The sequence below is a fragment of the Salmo salar genome, chromosome 14 (genome assembly GCF_965601325.2).
Source record: "Salmo salar chromosome 14, fSalSal1, whole genome shotgun sequence".
NCBI classification, from domain to species: Eukaryota; Metazoa; Chordata; class Actinopteri; order Salmoniformes; family Salmonidae; genus Salmo; species Salmo salar.
Window position 1 is genome coordinate 32,830,599 of NC_138304.1, and position 22,420 is coordinate 32,853,018.

The following is a 22,420-nucleotide window of genomic DNA, read 5'->3' on the forward strand; positions in this document are numbered from 1 at the left end:
AAATAACACATATGGAATCATGTAGAAACCAAAAAAGTGTTAAACAAATCAAAATATATTTTAAATGTGAAATTCTTCAAAGTAGCCACCCTTTGCCTTGATGACAGCTTTGCACACTCTTAGCATTCTCTCAACCAGCTTCATTAGGTAGTCACCTGGAATGCTTTTCAATTAACAGGTATGCCTTGTTAAAAGTTAATTTGTGGAATTTCTTTCCTTCTTATTATGTTTGAGCCAATCAGTTGTGTTCTGACAAGGTAGGGGTGTTATACAGAAGATAGCCCTATTTGGTAAAAGACCAAGTCCATATTATGGCAAGAACAGCTCAAATAAGCAAAGAGAAAAGACAGTCCATCATTACTTTAAGAAATGAAGGTCCCTCAATGTGGAAAATTTCAAGAAATGTGAACGTTTCTTCAAGTGCAGTTGCAAAAACCATCAAGCGCTGTGATGAAACTGGCTCTCATGAGGATTGCCACAGGAAAGGAAGACCCAGAGTTACCTCTGCTGCAGAAGATAAGTTCATTAGAGTTACCAGCCTCAGAAATTGCAGCCCAAATTAATGCTTCACAGAGTTCAAGTAACAGACACATATCAACATCAACTGTTCAGAGGAGACTGCGTGAATCTGGCCTTCATGGTCAAATTGCTGCAAAGAAACCACTACTAAAGGACACCAATAATAAGAAGAGACTTGCTTGGGCCAAGAAACACGAGCAATGGACATTAGACAAGTGGAAATCTGTCATTTTGTCTGATGAGTCCAAATGTGAGATTTTTGGTGTCTTTGTGAGACGCAGAGTAGGTGAGCGGATGATCTCCGCATGAGTGGTTCCCACCGTGAATCATGGAGGAGGAGGTGTGATGGTGATTTGCTGGTGACACTGTCAGTTATTTATTTAGATTTAACCAGCATGGCTACAACAGCATTCTTCAGCGATACGCCATCCCATCTGGTTTACTCTTAGTTGGACTATCATTTGTTTTTCAACAGGACAATGACCCCAAACACACCTCCAGGCTGTATAAGGGTTATTTGAACAAGAAGGAGAGTGATGGAGTGGTGCATCAGATGATTTGGCCTCCACAATCACCCGACCTCAATCCAATTGGGATAGTTTGGGATGAGTTGGACCGCAGAGTGAAGGAAAAGCAGCCAAAATATGTGGGAACTCCTTCAAGACTGTTGGAAAAGCATTCCAGGTGAAGCTGGTTGAGAGAATGCCAAGAGTGTGCAAAGCTGTCATCAAGGCAAAGAGTGGCTACTTTGAAGAATCTAAATTCTAAAATATATTTTGATTTGTTTAACAGTTTTTTGGATACTACATGATTCCATGTGTAATTTCATAGTTTTGATGTCTTCACTATTATTCTACAATGCATAAAATAGTAAAAATAAAGTAAAACCTTTGAATGAGTAGGTGTGCCCAAACTTTTGACTGGTACTGTAACTAGGGGTGTCACGCCCTGACCATAGAGAGCCTTTCTATTTCTCTATTTGGTCAGGTCAGGGTGTGATTTGGGTGGGCAATCTAGTTTTCTTATTTCTCTGTTTGGCCGGGTATGGTCCCCAATCAGAGGCAGCTGTCTATCGTTGTCTCTGATTGGGGATCATACTTAGGCAGCCCTTTCCCCACCTGTGATTGTGGGATCTTGTCTATGTGTAGTTGCCTGCGAGCACTACGTAGCTTCATGTTTAGTTTTTTTGGTGCTTTATTGTTTTCTGTGTGTTTCACTTCTCAAATAAAAGATGATGGAACCATACCACGCTACGCTTTGGTCCGACAATTCTTATATCGGACGTGACAGAAGATCCCACCAAAAATGGACCAAGCAGCGTGGCCAGGAGGAGTGGACATGGGAGGACATCCTGGACGACAAAGGATCCTGGACATGGGAGGAGATCCAGGCCGGAAGGGATCACCTCCCATGGGAACAGGTGGAAGCGGCGAGGGAGGAACGGCGATGAGATCGGGAGTCACGGCAACGACGGAAGCCCGAGAGGCAGCGACAATTTTTTTTTTGGGGGGGGGGCACACGAGGAGATTGGTGGAGTCAGGGTTTAGACCTGAGCCAACTCCCCGTGCTTACCGTGGGGAGCGTGTGACCGGTCAGGCACCGTGTTATGCGATGATGCGCACTATGTCTCCAGTACGCATTCAAAGCCCGGTGCGCTCTGTGCCTGCACCCCGCATTTGCCGTGCTAGAGTGGGCATTCAGCCAGGACGGATTGTGCCGGCTCAGCGCTCCTGGTCTCCGGTGCGTCCCTTCGGCCCAGGATATCCTGCGCTGGCTCTGGCACGGTGTCTCCAGTGCGCCTTCACAGCCCAGTGCGTCCTGTACCAGCACCCCGCATTTGCCGGGTGAAAATAAGCATCCAGCCAGGACGGGTTGTGCCAGCTCTACGCTCGAGACCTCTTGTGCGCCGCCATGGCCCAGTGTATCCGGTGCCTGCTCCACGCACCAGGTTTCCAGTACATCTCCCCAGTCCGGTGAGACCTGTTCCGGCTCCATGTACCAGGCCTCCAGTGTGTCTCCCCAGCCTGGTAAGCCCTGTGGCAGCTCCACGCACCAGGCTGCCAGTACGTCTCCTCAGTCCGGTGAGACCTGTTCCGGCTCCACGTACGAAGCCTCCAGTGATGATCCATGGCCCGAAGCCTCCAGTGATGATCCATGGCACGAAGCCTCCAGTGATGATCCATGGCGCGGAGCCTGTAGAGATGATCCATGGCACGGATCCTGCAGCGACGGTCCCCGGTCCGGAGTCTCCGGCGAAGGTCTGCAGTCCAGAGTCTCCGGCGACGGTCTGCAGTCCAAAGTCTCCGGCGACGGTCTGCAGTCCAGAGTCTTTGGCGACGGTCTGCAGTCCAGAGTCTCCGGCGACGGTCTGCAGTCCAGAGCCTCGGGCGACGGTCTGCAGTCCAGAGCCTCCGGCGACGGTCTGCTGTCCAGAGCCTCCGGCGACGGTCGGTGGTCCAGAGCCTCCGGCGACGGTCGGCAGTCCAGAGCCTCTGGCGACAATCCGCGGTCCGAAGTCTCCGGCGACAATCCACGGCCCGGTTACACGGAAGCGGAGGGATCAGCGAGCAGAGCGGGGTCTACGTCCCGAACCGGAGCCGCCACTGAGGCTAGATGCCCACCCGGACCATCCCCCATAGAGTCAGGTTTTGCGTCCGGAGTCCGCACCTTTGGGGGGGGGGGGTACTGTCACGCCCTGACCATAGAGAGCCTTTCTATTTTTCTATTTGGTCAGGTCAGGGTATGATTTGAGTGGACAATCTAGTTCTTATTTCTTTGTTTGGCCGGGTATGGTCCCCAATCAGAGGCAGCTGTCTATTGTTGTCTCTGATTGGGGATCATACTTAGGCAGCCCTTTCCCCAGCTGTGATTGTGGGATCTTGTCTATGTGTAGTTGCCTGCGAGCACTACGTAGCTTCACGTTTCATTTTTTTGGTGCTTTATTGTTTTCTGTGTGTTTCACTTCTCAAATAAAAGATGATGGAACCATACCACTCTACGCTTTGGTCCGACAATTCTTATATCGGACGTGACAAGGGGTAAAAGTAACTAGGCAATCAGGATAGATAATAAACAAAGTTGCAGCAGCGTATATTAAGAGTGTGTGTATGTGTGTGTGTTTTGTGTGTGTGTCAGTGTCAGTGTGTGTGGGTAGAGTCTAGTGTAAATAGAGTCAGTGCAAAAAAATACAAATAATAATAAAGGAGGTCAATGTAAATAGTCTGGGTGGCCATTTGCTTAACTGTTCAGCAGTCTTATGGCTTGGGGGTAGAAGATGTTCAGGACCCTTTTGGGGTCAGACTTGGCGCTCCAGTACCGCTTGCCATTCAGTAGCAGAGAGAACTATGACTTGGGTTGTTGAAGTCTTTGGCAATTTTAAGGGCCTTCCTCTGACACCGCCTGGTATAGAGATCCTGGATAGCAGGGAGTTTGGCCCCACTGATGTACTGAGCCGTACTCACTACCCTCTGTAGTGCCTTGCAGTCGGATGCCGAGCAGTTGCCATACCGAGCGGTGATGCAGCCAGTTAATATGGTCTCAATGGTGCAGCTGTAGAACCTTTTGAGAATCTGAGGATCCATGCCAAATCTTTTCAGCCTGATTACATTAGCGCTGCTTCTGACCTTTTCCAAAGTCACCATAGACTGAAATAGGATTTAGGAGTAGCGGATGTCTAGAGCAGTGTTCCTCTCAACCTTAATTACATCAGGGGAGCTATGATCCTTCGTCCTTGGAGGACCACTTACATTAATAACTGTCACTTGAGAACTGACTAAATCTGTGTCAGCTAACCATCTCAGGGACCACTCACCATCATCCCAGGGGTCAGTGTTGCTGCATGAATTGACAGTTGAGAAATACACATTTCTGGAGATTGATCATACAGTATATCACTGGGTCAAACCATATTTTTTCCATGTTAGAGTAAATAAAATACTATTTGTGGCTTGTGTAATTACAGAGTAATCATTGTTGGCTAATTGAAATGTAGCTAGTCAGCTCAGTTGGGCACACTAACATTAATAATATGTTTGCCCCATGTCATCATATAACAAAGGAATTTTCCATCCTTTGTGCAAATTAGAAGCCTGTAAGTACAGTAAACCAGTCAGACAAAGCCATTTGAAACATGACTGTGTAAATAAAAACAAAACAATAATACACTCTAAGAAAAAAAGGTGCTATCTAGAACCTAAAATGGTTATCTGGCTGTCCCCATTGGAGAACCCTTTGAAGAACTCTTTTTGGTTCCAGGTAGAACCATTTTCGGGTTCCATGTAGAACCTTTTCCACAGAGGGTTCTACATGGAACCCAAAAGAGTTCAACCTGTAGCCAGAAAGGGTTCTACCTGGAACTAAAAAGGGTTCTCCTATGGGGTCAGCTGAAGAACCCTTTTGGAACCCTTTTTTCTAAGTGTACCTAGAAAAAAAGTGTTAGATGGGACAGAATGGTCCTCGTGAAGCTGCCAGGTAAAAGAGTCGCATTATAAAGATGTTCTTATAAACAGTACAGGGGGAGAGAGAGTTAAATACAGTATGTTAAAGTTAAATACAGTATGTTAAAGTTAAATACAGTATACTAGAGTATGTTAAAGCTAAATACAGTATAACAGAGTATGTTAAAGTTAAATAAAGTATACTAGAGTATGTTAAAGTTAAATACAGTATACTAGAGTATGTTAAAGCTAAATACAGTATAATAGAGTTCGTTAAAGTTAAATACAGTATACTAGAGTATGTTAAAGTTAAATACAGTATACTAGAGTACGTTCAAGTTAAATAAAGTATACTAGAGTACGTTAAAGTTAAATACAGTATACTAGAGTATGTTAAAGTTAAATACAGAATACTAGAGTATGTTAATGCTAAATACAGTATAATAGAGTATGTTAAAGCTAAATATAGTATAATAGGGAGAAAATGGAGCACATAGGGGAAGGGGACCTCCTCCAGGGATAGAGGTAGAAGTGGGCAAAGAGGTTTTGCTAGAGAGAGAGTGTGAGGGAGTGTGGGGTAGTGTGTGAAATACAGGGAGTGTGTGGTAGTGTGGGGTAGCGTGTGAAATACAGGGAGTGTGGGGTAGTGTGTGAAATACAGGGAGTGTGTGGTAGTGTGGGGTAGTGTGAGGTAGTGTGTGAAATACAGGGAGTGTGGGGTAGTGTGTGAAATACAGGGAGTGTGTGGTAGTGTGGGGTAGTGTGTGAAATACAGGGAGTGTGGGGTAGTGTGTGAAATACAGGGAGTGTGTGGTAGTGTGGGGTAGTGTGTGAAATACAGGGAGTGTGGGGTAGTGTGTGAAATACAGGGAGTGTGTGGTAGTGTGGGGTAGTGTGAGGTAGTGTGTGAAATACAGGGAGTGTGTGGTAGTGTGTGAAATACAGGGAGTGTGTGGTAGTGTGTGAAATACAGGGAGTGTGTGGTAGTGTGGGGTAGTGTGAGGTAGTGTGTGAAATACAGGGAGTGTGAGGTAGTGTGTGAAATACAGGGAGTGTGGGGTAGTGTGGGGTAGTGTGAGGTAGTGTGTGAAATACAGGGAGTGTGGGGTAGTGTGTGAAATACAGGGAGTGTGGGGTAGTGTGGGGTAGTGTGAGGTAGTGTGTGAAATACAGGGAGTGTGGGGTAGTGTGTGAAATACAGGGAGTGTGGGGTAGTGTGGGGTAGTGTGAGGTAGTGTGTGAAATACAGGGAGTGTGGGGTAGTGTGTGAAATACAGGGAGTGTGGGGTAGTGCAGTGGTTCCCCACCTTTTCCAGTTACTGTACCACCAACTGAATTTTGCTCTGTCCGAGGTACACCTGAAGTACTGTGAGAGAAAAATTACGAATTTACCTTTTCATTTCTTATTAATGGTTAACAATTCATATTTAACTACTAGTAAGACATTTCTGTCCTACTAATGCTGTGTTTTTATGGTTTCCACTCTAGTTCCCTGCAGTCAATATGGGCGTATGGTCACTAGAGATGGCTTGAGCTGACAAATGAGTTAAAGACTGTATTACATAGACAAGAATGTGTTTTACTAGAGATAGCTTTGGAGTAGAACAATCCCTCATTGTCTCAAAATCATCCCTGCATCTGAGAAACTAAGCTAGGGTAGGGGTTAAGACAACAACCCCATGCAGATAACGACCGGATTAACCCAGAGTGGCTTATGGTGCCCTTGGTCTACATGGGATGGGTGGAACCAGCCATGACTAAGCATTGTTAGTGTCAGCTATATAAAGAACACTGCATTTGCGTATAGGTTAGATTACTCGGCCGAACAGTCAAGAATGTTGGGTTGACTGGTCTCATTATTGCAATAATTAATCGAGATTAAATAAAGATGATTGTTTGAAGAAATGACAAAGTTTCTCTCACTTGATTAGAATATTCCACAACAGTACCCCGTCATGTGCATTTTACCAGTAGGCCTATGGTCCAGTGAGTCTTCTCAAGTACCCCCTGTGGATAAGCCAAGTCACCCCGGGGGTCCTAATACCGCAGGTTGGGAACCACTGGGGTAGTGTATGAAATGCAGGGAGTGTGAGGGAGAGTGGAGTATGTTCCTACCCAGGATGTCAGCTGTAGGTAGACAGGTGTGGTGGAGCTTCCCGCTGTAGAACTCCAGGCCGATGATGGCGAACATGAGAATGGCGAAGAACAAGAGCAGACCGATCTGGAGCAGAGGCACCATGGCCTTCATGATGGACTTCAGCACGATCTGCAAGCCTGGTGACACCACACACGTATATGAATAGTTAATGCCTGATTGCCTCTGGGAATAAGACATTGTAGTAGAGTACAGACAGAGGTATTATGATACTGTAACTGATTAATATTTCAGCTGGTGATTGATATGCAGAGTACTTACTAGGGATCCCAGAGACCAGTTTGAGAGGCCTCAGGACTCGCACCGCCCTCAGAGTCCGCAGGTCCACGGGGATGTTCATGTGGGCCCCTGCTGTAGCCAGGATTCTGCCGACACATGTTTTCCAATGGAATAAATGGTTAATAGGTAGTGTGGTTTATGGATAAGGAACTTTGGGTGACAGAAGCGGTCTACGTTGAGGAAATCAAATTAACCCACAATTATATCATCTGATAACTTATCACATTCAGAGCGACACTATCAGTTTAACAGAATATTTCCATCATTCAGTATGGATTTGGGTAGAAACCCAATAGCTTTTGTTGATGATTGAAATAAATTGTGCTGTCATGCTCACAACTCAAGCCAATCATCCATGAAAGCAATTCAGTATGTCCTTCTCTTATTCTTAATTGTGTCTAGGAAATGGTCCCTCTGTGTGTGGTTTGTTCCCTTTAAAAAATGGATTAGTTAGACCTTTCCTGACGAACAGCAAACCTTTAGGTTACAGCAGTTCTAATGGTTTCAACGTTATGTCCTTTAATGGTTTTCAATGGAACAAGTCCCAAACACACACTGTATAGTGTTTTGCAAGGGTGAAGGTATTGGGCTGGGTTTAACAATAACATGTTTTCTAATAATAAAGATGTTTTCTAAACATACGACTGCCATGCAATGGTTTATATTTGTATTCTTTTATTAGGGTTGTCACAACATTTAGTCACTAGCCCATATGTCCATCAAAATGTTGGGCTTGTAGGAAAAGTCTTCATATGAGAATTGCACCATATGGATAGCCCAGAGAGAGCCTCCATTTGTTAGAATACTCAACGATAGTTGTGTTGAAGCATTAGGTTGCTAAGAGAAGGACAAACTGAATGGCTTTCATGAAGGACTGGGTTGACCACACAATTGACAACACAATGTATTTTCATCATCAGTAAAAGCTATTGGTTTTCTGCTCAAAGATGCAAAGAAATGCTGTGATCTATTTAATAAACACAAGAGACCAGCAAAATGGATAAAAGGGTGTGGTGGCAGTAGCAGGAACAGTGGCACCTAGTTGGGAAAACTTGGTACTTTCATACTAATTTATGGTAAATAATGTAAGCAAATTCATTGGGGGGAGGGACCATCACCAGAGTCACAGGAAATACATTACAAAGGATGAAAAAGCATACTCCAAACCACATCTTTATACTCCTTCTCAAACATAGAGAACTGATACTGTACACTGGTTGTTGGGGTGGGATTAGCGTGGGTTGTGTGTGTGTGTGTGTGTGTGTGGGGGGGGGGGGGGGGGAATCCAACATTCCTCATGTCTTAGTCATTGTTAAAAATAAATATGATCCAAATCGGTTGTTAGGTACTATATTTATTGAAGATTATATGAATCCTATAAATTAAAATAGCCAATTTGGGTGCAATCAATTTGATCAAATACAATTTCACCAAAATAATGTTTCAAGAATGCTAATCTTATGTTTCTAACTACAGAAATTAGTTCAGAACAATCTGAGATGGTGGGTGTCATGGCTTGCTGAAATGACATGGAATAACCCTATTCACATCCCTCAACAACCCACATACATATTGACATCCCTCCACCCACGCACACAAACATTGAAAACATTTACAGCAGCCAACAGGAAGTAAAGAAAGGCAAATCAGTCTCTGTATTAACTGGACTTCCTGTACATTGTACTGTACACTACATTGCTAACGCCATACATGTATGACTTTGAACAGGCATTCATTCTATTCTATGTATAGATTCATCGATTAACTTCTGATAGTAAGTGCTGCGGATTGTGGGGGAGGGGGTGTGTGTTTGAGGAGGGTAGGCAGAAAGCACATTGCAGAAACTCAAGTGTGGGCCCACGCAATAGAGAGAGGGATGGAGAGAGAGAGAGAGGTGATAGAGAGACAGAAAGCGAGAGAGAGAGAGAGAGAGAGAGAGAGAGAGAGAGAGGTGATAGAGAGAGAGACAAAAAGAGAGAGAGAGAGAGAGAGAGAGAAAGAGAGAGTGAGAGAGAGAGCAGAGAGAGAATGTGGAGAGGTGTGGGAGTCTACAGCCATCAAACACATTGAACAAAAGCTGTAGCACTGCTGCTCCTTCATGGCTGATTGGGCAGAGAATTTCTTCTGACCACAGATCACTAGTTTCATGCAGCTGAATCCCTTCTGTCCAAACAAATCACCAGAACAACTGTAAAAATACAATCAATGCAAGGGAAAACCTCCATAAAATGCTTTGTCCAAGTTTCGTTTAGAGCCACAAGTCCAAAAGCCTGGTCCCAGATCCATTGCTGTCATTGTCAAGCCAAACACGATAATGAGTGCCAGTTGACATGACAGCACAAACAGACTGGCAGACCAGTCTGTCACATCTACACAGTCTAAATCCACCATGACCTGAACTGGAGAAATACACTAGCTATTAGAGAGAATGTTCAGAACACTCTTAGAACAAAGGGTTCCAAAAAAGTTATTCGGCTGTCCCCATTGGAGAACTGTTTTTGGTTACAGGAAGAACCCTTTTTTGGTTCCAGGTAGAACCCTTTTGGATACCATGTAGAACCCTTTCCATAGAGGGTTCTACAAGGAACCCAAAAGGGTTCTACCTGGAACCAAAAAGGGTTCTTCAAAGGGTTCTCCTATGGTGACAGCCAAAGAAACCTTTTAGGTTCTAGATAGCACCTTTTTTTCTAAGAGTGTAGTTGTTAATGTAATGGATAGATATGAATTGCACGGCCAGATTTCTGGAATTTATTTATGCTGTTTCTGTGTTGGTTTGTTGTCGTTTGTTCACGTTACACTGAGTGGCTGCTCTACCTTCCTGGTCGCCTCATAGTGTAACACTGTATTGTACTGAAACTGACTTTTAAGTGGTTGAATTCATTACATGAACAGAATGTGGCCTGCCGGCCTCTCCCACACACCTCCACCTACACAGAGAACAACCACTGAACACAGGGAGGGAAATATAAGAAGAAAAAAAAGAGAAACTATTTGAACATCATGTTGCTGCCATTTTAAGAAGATTGCTTACAGCGAATGACAAGACATACAGAGGAGTCCTGTGTGTACGCCTATTGATGCCAGTACTAGTTTTAAGTGCATTGTCTTCCATTTAATGTTATAAACATAATGTTTTATAAAACATTCCGCATGCTTCCATTGGGATTAGAAAAGCAGGCGGCATTTATCCATTATTAGTCACCGAATAAATAGCTGGGCCTGTGTTTTCACAACGACTACCCACATGGGACTATAAACCATTGTTTATACAGTTCAATTAGCAAAGCATGATTGGAAATGAGACCCCTACACAATCTCTCTTTTAAAACTCAAGGTTAACACCCATGGTGAGTACTTCTAATGCAATATAACATGTCAATTCATTTCTTGAGTTCACTATCAAGGGCACAATAGGATTATGTGACTGAATGATGCACGATTGATTGGTTGAGTGATTATATGGTTAATTGATTAATTAATTGAGTGATTAACTTGTTAATTGATTGATTTAGGTGATAACTGCTGTAGAAAAAAAACATTTCTGTATACAGACTGAGAAGGAAAATGAAGGGGAACTAAGAGCTGGACTGAATATATGCTGAGGAGCACACACACACAACACACACACACACACACACACACACACACACACACACACACACACACACACACACACACACACACACACACACACACACACACAGTCACACACACACAGTCACACACACACACACACACACACACACACACACACACACACACACACACACACACACACACAGTATGGAGTAGCTGTCTCTGTGCCAGATGGCTAATGAATCATTCAGAACACCCACCCAAATATATTATGCATTACAGCTAAGTGTCACACACACTCTCCAACAGGGACAGCAGAGAGACGCACAAGGGGCAGGGGGCGAAGGCTGGAGGACCGGGCTGGGGGGTGAGGGGAGCAGGGACGATGAGCTGGTCTGACACATACAGTAGAGAGAGAGGGGTGAGGGGAGCAGGGACGATGAGCTGGTCTGACACATACAGTAGAGAGAGAGGGGTGAGGGGAGCAGGGACGATGAGCTGGTCTGACACATACAGTAGAGAGAGAGGGGTGAGAGGAGCAGGGACGATGAGCTGGTCTGAAACATTCAGTAGAGAGAGAGGGGTGAGAGGAGCAGGGACGATGAGCTGGTCTGAAACATACAGTAGAGAGAGAGGGGTGAGAGGAGCAGGGACGATGAGCTAGTCTGACACATACAGTAGAGAGAGAGGGGTGAGGGGAGCAGGGACGATGAGCTGGTCTGACACATACAGTAGAGAGAGAGGGGTGAGAGGAGCAGGGACGATGAGCTGGTCTGACACATACAGTAGAGAGAGAGGGGTGAGGGGAGCAGGGACGATGAGCTGGTCTGACACATACAGTAGAGAGAGAGGGGTGAGGGGAGCAGGGACGATGAGCTGGTCTGACACATACAGTAGAGAGAGAGGGGTGAGAGGAGCAGGGACGATGAGCTGGTCTGAAACATTCAGTAGAGAGAGAGGGGTGAGAGGAGCAGGGACGATGAGCTGGTCTGAAACATACAGTAGAGAGAGAGGGGTGAGAGGAGCAGGGACGATGAGCTAGTCTGACACATACAGTAGAGAGAGAGGGGTGAGGGGAGCAGGGACGATGAGCTGGTCTGACACATACAGTAGAGAGAGAGGGGTGAGAGGAGCAGGGACGATGAGCTGGTCTGACACATACAGTAGAGAGAGAGGGGTGAGGGGAGCAGGGACGATGAGCTGGTCTGACACATACAGTAGAGAGAGAGGGGTGAGGGGAGCAGGGACGATGAGCTGGTCTGAAACATACAGTAGAGAGAGAGGGGTGAGAGGAGCAGGGACGATGAGCTGGTCTGACACATACAGTAGAGAGAGAGGGGTGAGAGGAGCAGGGACGATGAGCTGGTCTGACACATACAGTAGAGAGAGAGGGGTGAGGGGAGCAGGGACGATGAGCTGGTCTGACACATACAGTAGAGAGAGAGGGGTGAGAGGAGCAGGGACGATGAGCTGGTCTGAAACATACAGTAGAGAGAGAGGGGTCAGGGGAGCAGGGACGATGAGCTGGTCTGACACATACAGTAGAGAGAGAGGGGTGAGGGGAGCAGGGACGATGAGCTGGTCTGACACATACAGTAGAGAGAGAGGGGTGAGAGGAGCAGGGACGATGAGCTGGTCTGACACATACAGTAGAGAGAGAGGGGTGAGGGGAGCAGGGACGATGAGCTGGTCTGACACATACAGTAGAGAGAGAGGGGTCAGGGGAGCAGGGACGATGAGCTGGTCTGAAACATACAGTAGAGAGAGAGGGGTGAGGGGAGCAGGGACGATGAGCTGGTCTGACACATACAGTAGAGAGAGAGGGGTGAGAGGAGCAGGGACGATGAGCTGGTCTGACACATACAGTAGAGAGAGAGGGGTGAGGGGAGCAGGGACGATGAGCTGGTCTGACACATACAGTAGAGAGAGAGGGGTGAGGGGAGCAGGGACGATGAGCTGGTCTGAAACATACAGTAGAGAGAGAGGGGTGAGAGGAGCAGGGACGATGAGCTGGTCTGACACATACAGTAGAGAGAGAGGGGTGAGAGGAGCAGGGACGATGAGCTGGTCTGAAACATACAGTAGAGAGAGAGGGGTGAGAGGAGCAGGGACGATGAGCTAGTCTGACACATTCAGTAGAGAGAGAGGGGTGAGAGGAGCAGGGACGATGAGCTGGTCTGACACATACAGTAGAGAGAGAGGGGTGAGGGGAGCAGGGACGATGAGCTGGTCTGACACATTCAGTAGAGAGAGAGGGGTGAGAGGAGCAGGGACGATGAGCTGGTCTGACACATACAGTAGAGAGAGAGGGGTGAGGGGAGCAGGGACGATGAGCTGGTCTGACACATACAGTAGAGAGAGAGGGGTGAGAGGAGCAGGGACGATGAGCTGGTCTGACACATACAGTAGAGAGAGAGGGGTCAGGGGAGCAGGGACGATGAGCTAGTCTGACACATTCAGTAGAGAGAGAGGGGTGAGAGGAGCAGGGACGATGAGCTGGTCTGAAACATACAGTAGAGAGAGAGGGGTCAGGGGAGCAGGGACGATGAGCTGGTCTGACACATACAGTAGAGAGAGAGGGGTGAGAGGAGCAGGGACGATGAGCTGGTCTGAAACATACAGTAGAGAGAGAGGGGTCAGGGGAGCAGGGACGATGAGCTGGTCTGACACATTCAGTAGAGAGAGAGGGGTGAGAGGAGCAGGGACGATGAGCTGGTCTGACACATACAGTAGAGAGAGAGGGGTGAGAGGAGCAGGGACGATGAGCTGGTCTGACACATACAGTAGAGAGAGAGGGGTGAGAGGAGCAGGGACGATGAGCTGGTCTGACACATACAGTAGAGAGAGAGGGGTGAGAGGAGCAGGGACGATGAGCTGGTCTGACACATACAGTAGAGAGAGAGGGGTGAGGGGAGCAGGGACGATGAGCTGGTCTGACACATACAGTAGAGAGAGAGGGGTGAGGGGAGCAGGGACGATGAGCTGGTCTGAAACATACAGTAGAGAGAGAGGGGTGAGAGGAGCAGGGACGATGAGCTGGTCTGACACATACAGTAGAGAGAGAGGGGTGAGAGGAGCAGGGACGATGAGCTGGTCTGAAACATACAGTAGAGAGAGAGGGGTGAGAGGAGCAGGGACGATGAGCTAGTCTGACACATTCAGTAGAGAGAGAGGGGTGAGAGGAGCAGGGACGATGAGCTGGTCTGACACATACAGTAGAGAGAGAGGGGTGAGGGGAGCAGGGACGATGAGCTGGTCTGACACATTCAGTAGAGAGAGAGGGGTGAGAGGAGCAGGGACGATGAGCTGGTCTGACACATACAGTAGAGAGAGAGGGGTGAGGGGAGCAGGGACGATGAGCTGGTCTGACACATACAGTAGAGAGAGAGGGGTGAGAGGAGCAGGGACGATGAGCTGGTCTGACACATACAGTAGAGAGAGAGGGGTCAGGGGAGCAGGGACGATGAGCTAGTCTGACACATTCAGTAGAGAGAGAGGGGTGAGAGGAGCAGGGACGATGAGCTGGTCTGAAACATACAGTAGAGAGAGAGGGGTCAGGGGAGCAGGGACGATGAGCTGGTCTGACACATACAGTAGAGAGAGAGGGGTGAGAGGAGCAGGGACGATGAGCTGGTCTGAAACATACAGTAGAGAGAGAGGGGTCAGGGGAGCAGGGACGATGAGCTGGTCTGACACATTCAGTAGAGAGAGAGGGGTGAGAGGAGCAGGGACGATGAGCTGGTCTGACACATACAGTAGAGAGAGAGGGGTGAGAGGAGCAGGGACGATGAGCTGGTCTGACACATACAGTAGAGAGAGAGGGGTGAGAGGAGCAGGGACGATGAGCTGGTCTGACACATACAGTAGAGAGAGAGGGGTGAGGGGAGCAGGGACGATGAGCTGGTCTGACACATACAGTAGAGAGAGAGGGGTGAGAGGAGCAGGGACGATGAGCTGGTCTGACACATACAGTAGAGAGAGAGGGGTCAGGGGAGCAGGGACGATGAGCTGGTCTGAAACATACAGTAGAGAGAGAGGGGTGAGGGGAGCAGGGACGATGAGCTGGTCTGACACATACAGTAGAGAGGGGTGAGAGGAGCAGGGACGATGAGCTGGTCTGAAACATACAGTAGAGAGAGAGGGGTGAGAGGAGCAGGGACGATGAGCTGGTCTGAAACATACAGTAGAGAGAGAGGGGTGAGAGGAGCAGGGACGATGAGCTGGTCTGACACATACAGTAGAGAGAGAGGGGTGAGAGGAGCAGGGACGATGAGCTGGTCTGAAACATACAGTAGAGAGAGAGGGGTGAGAGGAGCAGGGACGATGAGCTGGTCTGACACATACAGTAGAGAGAGAGGGGTGAGAGGAGCAGGGACGATGAGCTGGTCTGACACATACAGTAGAGAGAGAGGGGTGAGAGGAGCAGGGATGATGAGCTGGTCTGACACATACAGTAGAGAGAGAGGGGTGAGAGGAGCAGGGACGATGAGCTGGTCTGAAACATACAGTAGAGAGAGAGGGGTGAGAGGAGCAGGGACGATGAGCTGGTCTGACACATACAGTAGAGAGAGAGGGGTGAGAGGAGCAGGGACGATGAGCTGGTCTGACACATACAGTAGAGAGAGAGGGGTGAGGGGAGCAGGGACGATGAGCTGGTCTGACACATACAGTAGAGAGAGAGGGGTGAGAGGAGCAGGGACGATGAGCTGGTCTGAAACATACAGTAGAGAGAGAGGGGTCAGGGGAGCAGGGACGATGAGCTGGTCTGACACATACAGTAGAGAGAGAGGGGTGAGGGGAGCAGGGACGATGAGCTGGTCTGACACATACAGTAGAGAGAGAGGGGTGAGAGGAGCAGGGACGATGAGCTGGTCTGACACATTCAGTAGAGAGAGAGGGGTGAGGGGAGCAGGGACGATGAGCTGGTCTGAAACATACAGTAGAGAGAGAGGGGTGAGGGGAGCAGGGACGATGAGCTGGTCTGAAACATACAGTAGAGAGAGAGGGGTGAGGGGAGCAGGGACGATGAGCTGGTCTGAAACATACAGTAGAGAGAGAGGGGTCAGGGGAGCAGGGACGATGAGCTGGTCTGACACATACAGTAGAGAGAGAGGGGTGAGAGGAGCAGGGACGATGAGCTGGTCTGAAACATACAGTAGAGAGAGAGGGGTGAGAGGAGCAGGGACGATGAGCTGGTCTGAAACATACAGTAGAGAGAGAGGGGTGAGAGGAGCAGGGACGATGAGCTGGTCTGACACATACAGTAGAGAGAGAGGGGTGAGGGGAGCAGGGACGATGAGCTGGTCTGACACATACAGTAGAGAGAGAGGGGTGAGAGGAGCAGGGACGATGAGCTGGTCTGACACATACAGTAGAGAGAGAGGGGTGAGAGGAGCAGGGACGATGAGCTGGTCTGACACATACAGTAGAGAGAGAGGGGTGAGAGGAGCAGGGACGATGAGCTGGTCTGACACATTCAGTAGAGAGAGAGGGGTGAGGGGAGCAGGGACGATGAGCTGGTCTGACACATACAGTAGAGAGAGAGGGGTGAGAGGAGCAGGGACGATGAGCTGGTCTGAAACATACAGTAGAGAGAGAGGGGTGAGGGGAGCAGGGACGATGAGCTGGTCTGACACATTCAGTAGAGAGAGAGGGGTCAGGGGAGTAGGGACGATGAGCTGGTCTGACACATACAGTAGAGAGAGAGGGGTGAGGGGAGCAGGGACGATGAGCTAGTCTGACACATTCAGTAGAGAGAGAGGGGTGAGGGGAGCAGGGACGATGAGCTGGTCTGACACATACAGTAGAGAGAGAGGGGTGAGGGGAGCAGGGACGATGAGCTGGTCTGACACATTCAGTAGAGAGAGAGGGGTGAGGGGAGCAGGGACGATGAGCTGGTCTGACACATACAGTAGAGAGAGAGGGGTGAGGGGAGCAGGGACGATGAGCTGGTCTGACACATTCAGTAGAGAGAGAGGGGTGAGAGGAGCAGGGACGATGAGCTGGTCTGAAACATTCAGTAGAGAGAGAGGGGTGAGGGGAGCAGGGACGATGAGCTGGTCTGACACATACAGTAGAGAGAGAGGGGTGAGAGGAGCAGGGACGATGAGCTGGTCTGACACATACAGTAGAGAGAGAGGGGTGAGAGGAGCAGGGACGATGAGCTGGTCTGAAACATACAGTAGAGAGAGAGGGGTCAGGGGAGCAGGGATGATGAGCTGGTCTGACACATACAGTAGAGAGAGAGGGGTGAGAGGAGCAGGGACGATGAGCTAGTCTGACACATTCAGTAGAGAGAGAGGGGTGAGGGGAGCAGGGACGATGAGCTGGTCTGACACATACAGTAGAGAGAGAGGGGTGAGGGGAGCAGGGACGATGAGCTGGTCTGACACATACAGTAGAGAGAGAGGGGTCAGGAGCAAAAGAGCGCGAGAACATGACTCAATGATGCACCACTGATTGATTGATTGATTGATGAATACTACATTGATTGGTGAGTAGTACAATGCAGTGTGGCAAAGAGGGTAGAGACATGGAGAGACATGGACTAGTGACTAAAGGGTTGCATGTTCAAATCCATGAAACAGAAAACTCCTAAACATACATAGTACTGTATAAGTGCATAATATACTGTAGCTATCCAGTTCTACTAATACATAATTGGAGTACCGACATATGCAATACAATTCACCTGGCATACAAATCTACGCTAATCAACGACATCCAATCCACCAGTACCAAACTTGTTGCCGGGGGAGTTACTGTAATTGAACATGTTCAGAATCCCAGCAAATCTGGGTTTTTCTACACACTCTCCCCATAAAAATTAAGAATTCTTAATTGAGCTCTGAGTCCCTGTAGATGAGGTTCCAACAATTTCATTAATTTCGGACGGAATGAAAGCCGCCAGCTACTGGCCCACTGGCCTTGTTTCATTTCCCAGTCGGCCGCCGCCGTGACATGTGTGCTGTTCCTCTTATGTCTGACTTACTTCCTAGATGGTGGAGGGGAGGGGAGGAGGGGAGGAGGGGAAGGGAGGAGGGGAGGAGGGGTGGGGGGGAGAGGGGGAACATGCCTTCCACCAGAAAGTATGTCACATAAGTTCTTTTGGAACTTTTGGAGAAAAATTATTGGGAAAAATATGTGTTTGACCAGATACATATTTCACAGTAAAACTAACAACTGACCGTCTGGTTTCCTATAAGGAATTTTATGAATAGTATTTAATTTTAGTCAAGTATGACAATTGAGTGCTTTTTCCACCACTGTACTTAAGTACATTTAAAACCATATAATTTTATACTACTCAAGTAGTATTTTACTGGGTGACTTTCATATTTTAGTAATTTAGTATGCATTTGGAAAGTATTCAGACCGCTTGACTTTTTCCACATTTTGTTACGTTACAGCCTTATTCCAAAATTGATTAAATTCATTGTTTCTCATCAATTTACACACAATACCCCATAATGACAAAGCAAAAACTGGTTTTTAGAAATTTTAGCAAATGTATAAAAAATCTCTAACTGAAATACCACATTTACATAAGTAATCAGACCCTTTACTCAGTACTTTGTTGAAGCACCGTTGGCAGCGATTACAGCCTTGAGTCTTCTTGGGTATGACGCTACAAGCTTGGCACAGCTGTATTTGGGAAGTTTCTCTCATTCTTCTCTGCAGATCCTCTCAAGCTCTGTCAGGTTGGATGGGGAGCGTTGCTGCACACCTATTTTCAGGCCTCTCCAGAGATGTTCGATCTGGTTCAAGTCCGGGGTCTGGCATTCAGAGACTTGTCCCGAAGCCACTCCTGCGTTGTCTTGGCTGTGTGTTTAGGGTCGTTGTCCTGTTGGGAGGTAAACCTTCATCCCAGTCTGAGGTCCTGAGCACTCTGGAGCAGGTTTTCATCAAGGATCTCTCTGTACTTTGCTCCGTTCATCTTTCCCTTAATCCTGACTAGACTCCCAATCCCTGCCGCTAAAAAACATCCCCACAGCATGATGTTGCCACCATCTTGCTTCACCGTAGGGATGGTGCCAGGTTTCCTCCAGACGTGACGCTTGACATTCAATTCAAACAGTTCAATCTTGGTTTCATCAGACCAGAGAATCTTGTTTGTCATGGTCTGAGACCTTTAGGTACCATTTGGCAAACTTCAAGTGGGCTATCATGTGCATTTTACTGAGGAGTGGCTTCCGTCTGGCCACTCTAGAATAAAGGCACGATTGGTGGAGTGCTGCAGAGATGGCTGTCTCCACAGTAGAACTCTGGAGCTCTGTCAGAGTGACCATCGGGTTCTTGGTCACCTCCCTTACCAAGGCCCTTCTCCCCCAATTGCTCAGTTTGGCTGGGCAGCTAGCTCTAGCAACAGACTTGGTGGTTACAAACTTCTTCCACTTAAGAATGATGGAGGCCACTGTTCTTGAGGACCTTCAATGCTGCAGAAATTCTGTCTCGGAGCTCTACGGATAATTCCTTCAACCTCATGGCTTGGTTTTTGCTCTGACATGCACTGTCAACTGTGGGACCTTATAGAGACAGGAGTGTGCCTTTCCAAATCATGTCCAATCAACTGAATTTAACACAGGTGGACTCCAATCAAGTTGTAGAAACATTTCAAGGATTATCAATGGAAACAGGCTGAGCTCAATTTCGAGTCTCATAGCAAAGGGTCTGAATACTTATGTAAATAAGGTATTAATTTTGTATATTTTATATAAATGTGCAAAAATGTCCTAAAAACTGTTTTCGCTTTGTCATTATGGGGTATTGTGTAGATGAGGATGTTTTTTATTGAATGCATTTTAGAATATGGCTGTAACGTAACAACATGTGGAAAAAGGGAAGGGATCTGAATACTTTCTGAATGCATTGTAGCAGATGATCTAATCCAGAGCGATTTACAGGAGAAATTAGGGTTAAGTGCCTTGCTCAAGGGCACATTGACAGATTTTTCACTTAGTCAGCTCAGGAGCTGAAACCACCAACCTTTCAGTTACTGGCTCATTGCTCTTCACTGCTCGTGTACCTGAGTCCTTTTCTATTAAGGTATCTTTACTTTTACTCAAGTATTACAATTAAGTATTTTATCCACCACTGTTATCGCTCACAATAATATGCAGTGCGCAGCATGCAATATACTGAACATGAGTAGCAATGAGTAGCAGGAAAAAGCATGACACATCTCTCATTTGAAATAGTGACACTTGTCAGGGGATGACGCATGGAACTGAAACAGCTCTGATTCACCCAGGTCCTGACCTGAGCTAGAGGCCCCGACAGGCATAGCGTATTAAAAACTCTCTCTCTCATACACACACAGACACACACAGATGACTACTCATGACACAATAAGAGTACAGCGTGGATGTTTTCGCTTTGACTCATTACTGGCTCAGACAAAAGGATGCACTTTACGAACCCCTCTATTCACTACAGTATGTGACTGCGCCAGACAGTTTGTCTGTCCTCGTAACACTTGAATCCAGAGACAGTACAGACATGGAGTGGTCTCTCTGACCTGGCGAGACCCCACACTGATTATTATAATTGAGTAACTGAAATATTTTGCACCAAGAGGCTCTGTTTCAGATTCTTCCATGTTTTTTAGACAGTGTGCGATGGGTATTTACTAAATGGTGATAGAACAGCTGTTGAGTTTGGGTCTGTCCTAAACGGTGTGTCAACGTGATGCAGGTCCTTTTATGTAAGTGCATTCAGTGAGAGAAAGTGGAGAGAGCGAGAGAGAGACGTGGGCGTTGGGGTGAGCTGTGATGTCAGCATGCCAACAGCCATCTTCCCTGTATACTGTATGCTGTATGCTGCTTCCCTACATACAACAGAAAATACCAAATATGGATGCCAAAAATGTTGACTTAGAGCATTATGAAGAAGTAAAGTGTTAGATAAACATAAAGCAGAAATGAACCCAATCGCTTTCTCTCTCTCTATGCTCTCTCTCTTTCTCACTACATTTACATGTAATTCACAGAGGCCCTGGGGGGCAAAACTAAACAGGTTTTCGACACGACAGCCAATCCACTTATCCACCCACCTATCTGCTGGCTGCATAGCCACACTGTGCAGGGGAAGCACACACTTCACCTTGTTATGCATAAGCACCTTTTTGTAATGATGAACAGCTATCTAACCAATCATTAATAGTAACTGCCTAACTGCAGAAGACAAGATCCATATGGATGTGTTTGCAAAAGAGTCCACAAGGAAAAACCCACTGTGGACACATGGCCACAGGTTTGGAGGTCACGGAGAGGAGACATAAGAGGCCCGTGCTGTCCCTCACCAGCTGAGCTCCAAGAAAATGTTCTGACTAAGGCCTTGAGGCCAAAACATTGGCACAAAATAAACAAGTGATATTTGTCCATCGTAAGTGTGCCAGAGCTTCTAGTCCAAATGTCCCACATAAATGCATAGCAATCCATATTTCACTAGTTGTAACTCACCCGCTGACCACCACGATGAAGTCCATGATATTCCATCCATTCCTCAGGTAGGAGCCTTTATGGAACACAAAGCCCAGTGCCACCAGCTTGATGCCAAACTCAAAACAGAAGATCCCAATGAAGTAAGGCTCAGTACACTCCTGTAGGGGGAAGATACAGTATGGATGCATTAGAACATCAGAGGGACACAAACCATATTGTACATTTACACAGGTATGTTTGTGAGGGTATGCACCCATGAGAATGTGTAGTTTAATGCAGTGTTCAAGTGCTAGTCCGAACTAGGAAACTCTGAAATTTCCGACTTGGTAACTCGTTGTAAAAAGATGATCCCGAGTTACCCACTTGGGAAGTATCAGAATCAACCAATCGGAAGCTCTACGCAAATACAAGTTTATTTATCGCTTTGGTACTATTTTCACAAGTATGTGGTAAAATTTCACAACTCTTAGTACAAAACTCAAAACAGATAATCAAAAAGGCCTTTTTTTTCAAAACTTTAAGCACATTTTCAATTGACGAAGTACAACACACAACATCCCACAGTAACTTTTTCACCAAAACGAATTAGTGTTTCATCTAGAAATACCTTTCCTATAAAGTAATCCTTTATGGGCCTTTCCCAATGCAATGGTCACATGCATACTTTTCACATGATTCTCTTCTCAATTGTTAAAATACATTTGACCATCACTTAATCCAACTGTGGTTAATGCTTAATCATTTAACCGTTTGGTAAACCTATAGATTTTAAACCGGTTTGTCCATTATATATGGATTTTGAGAACTACAGAAATAATGTGTTTTTTTTTGTAAAGTAGAAACATCTAAATTACATGTATGATACATGATAACCACACACAATGACTACTCGTTATTGTTAATTGATTTTACATAGTGGTAACCACCTTGGTCACCATGTAAAAGGGTGTGTGTAAACATGGAGCAGGATAGACAGAAAGGGGGAGGAAGAAATCAAAGAGCTCGTGGACAAG

At 46.8% G+C, this 22,420-nt stretch overlaps 1 protein-coding gene across 1 annotated transcript in view; it reads right to left on the reverse strand.

Annotated features, from left to right (window-relative positions):
- The window catches only part of cacna1eb (calcium voltage-gated channel subunit alpha1 Eb), a 63,947-nt gene that overhangs the window by 36,293 nt on the left and 5,234 nt on the right, over positions 1-22,420 (reverse strand). Inside the window, exons 2-4 of the mRNA XM_082960909.1 lie at positions 21,426-21,565; positions 7,372-7,475; positions 7,071-7,229 (exon numbers count right to left, since the gene is read on the reverse strand). Coding sequence (XP_082817035.1) covers positions 7,071-7,229; positions 7,372-7,475; positions 21,426-21,565 — 403 coding nt within the window. The remainder of the gene's footprint in view (positions 1-7,070; positions 7,230-7,371; positions 7,476-21,425; positions 21,566-22,420) is intronic.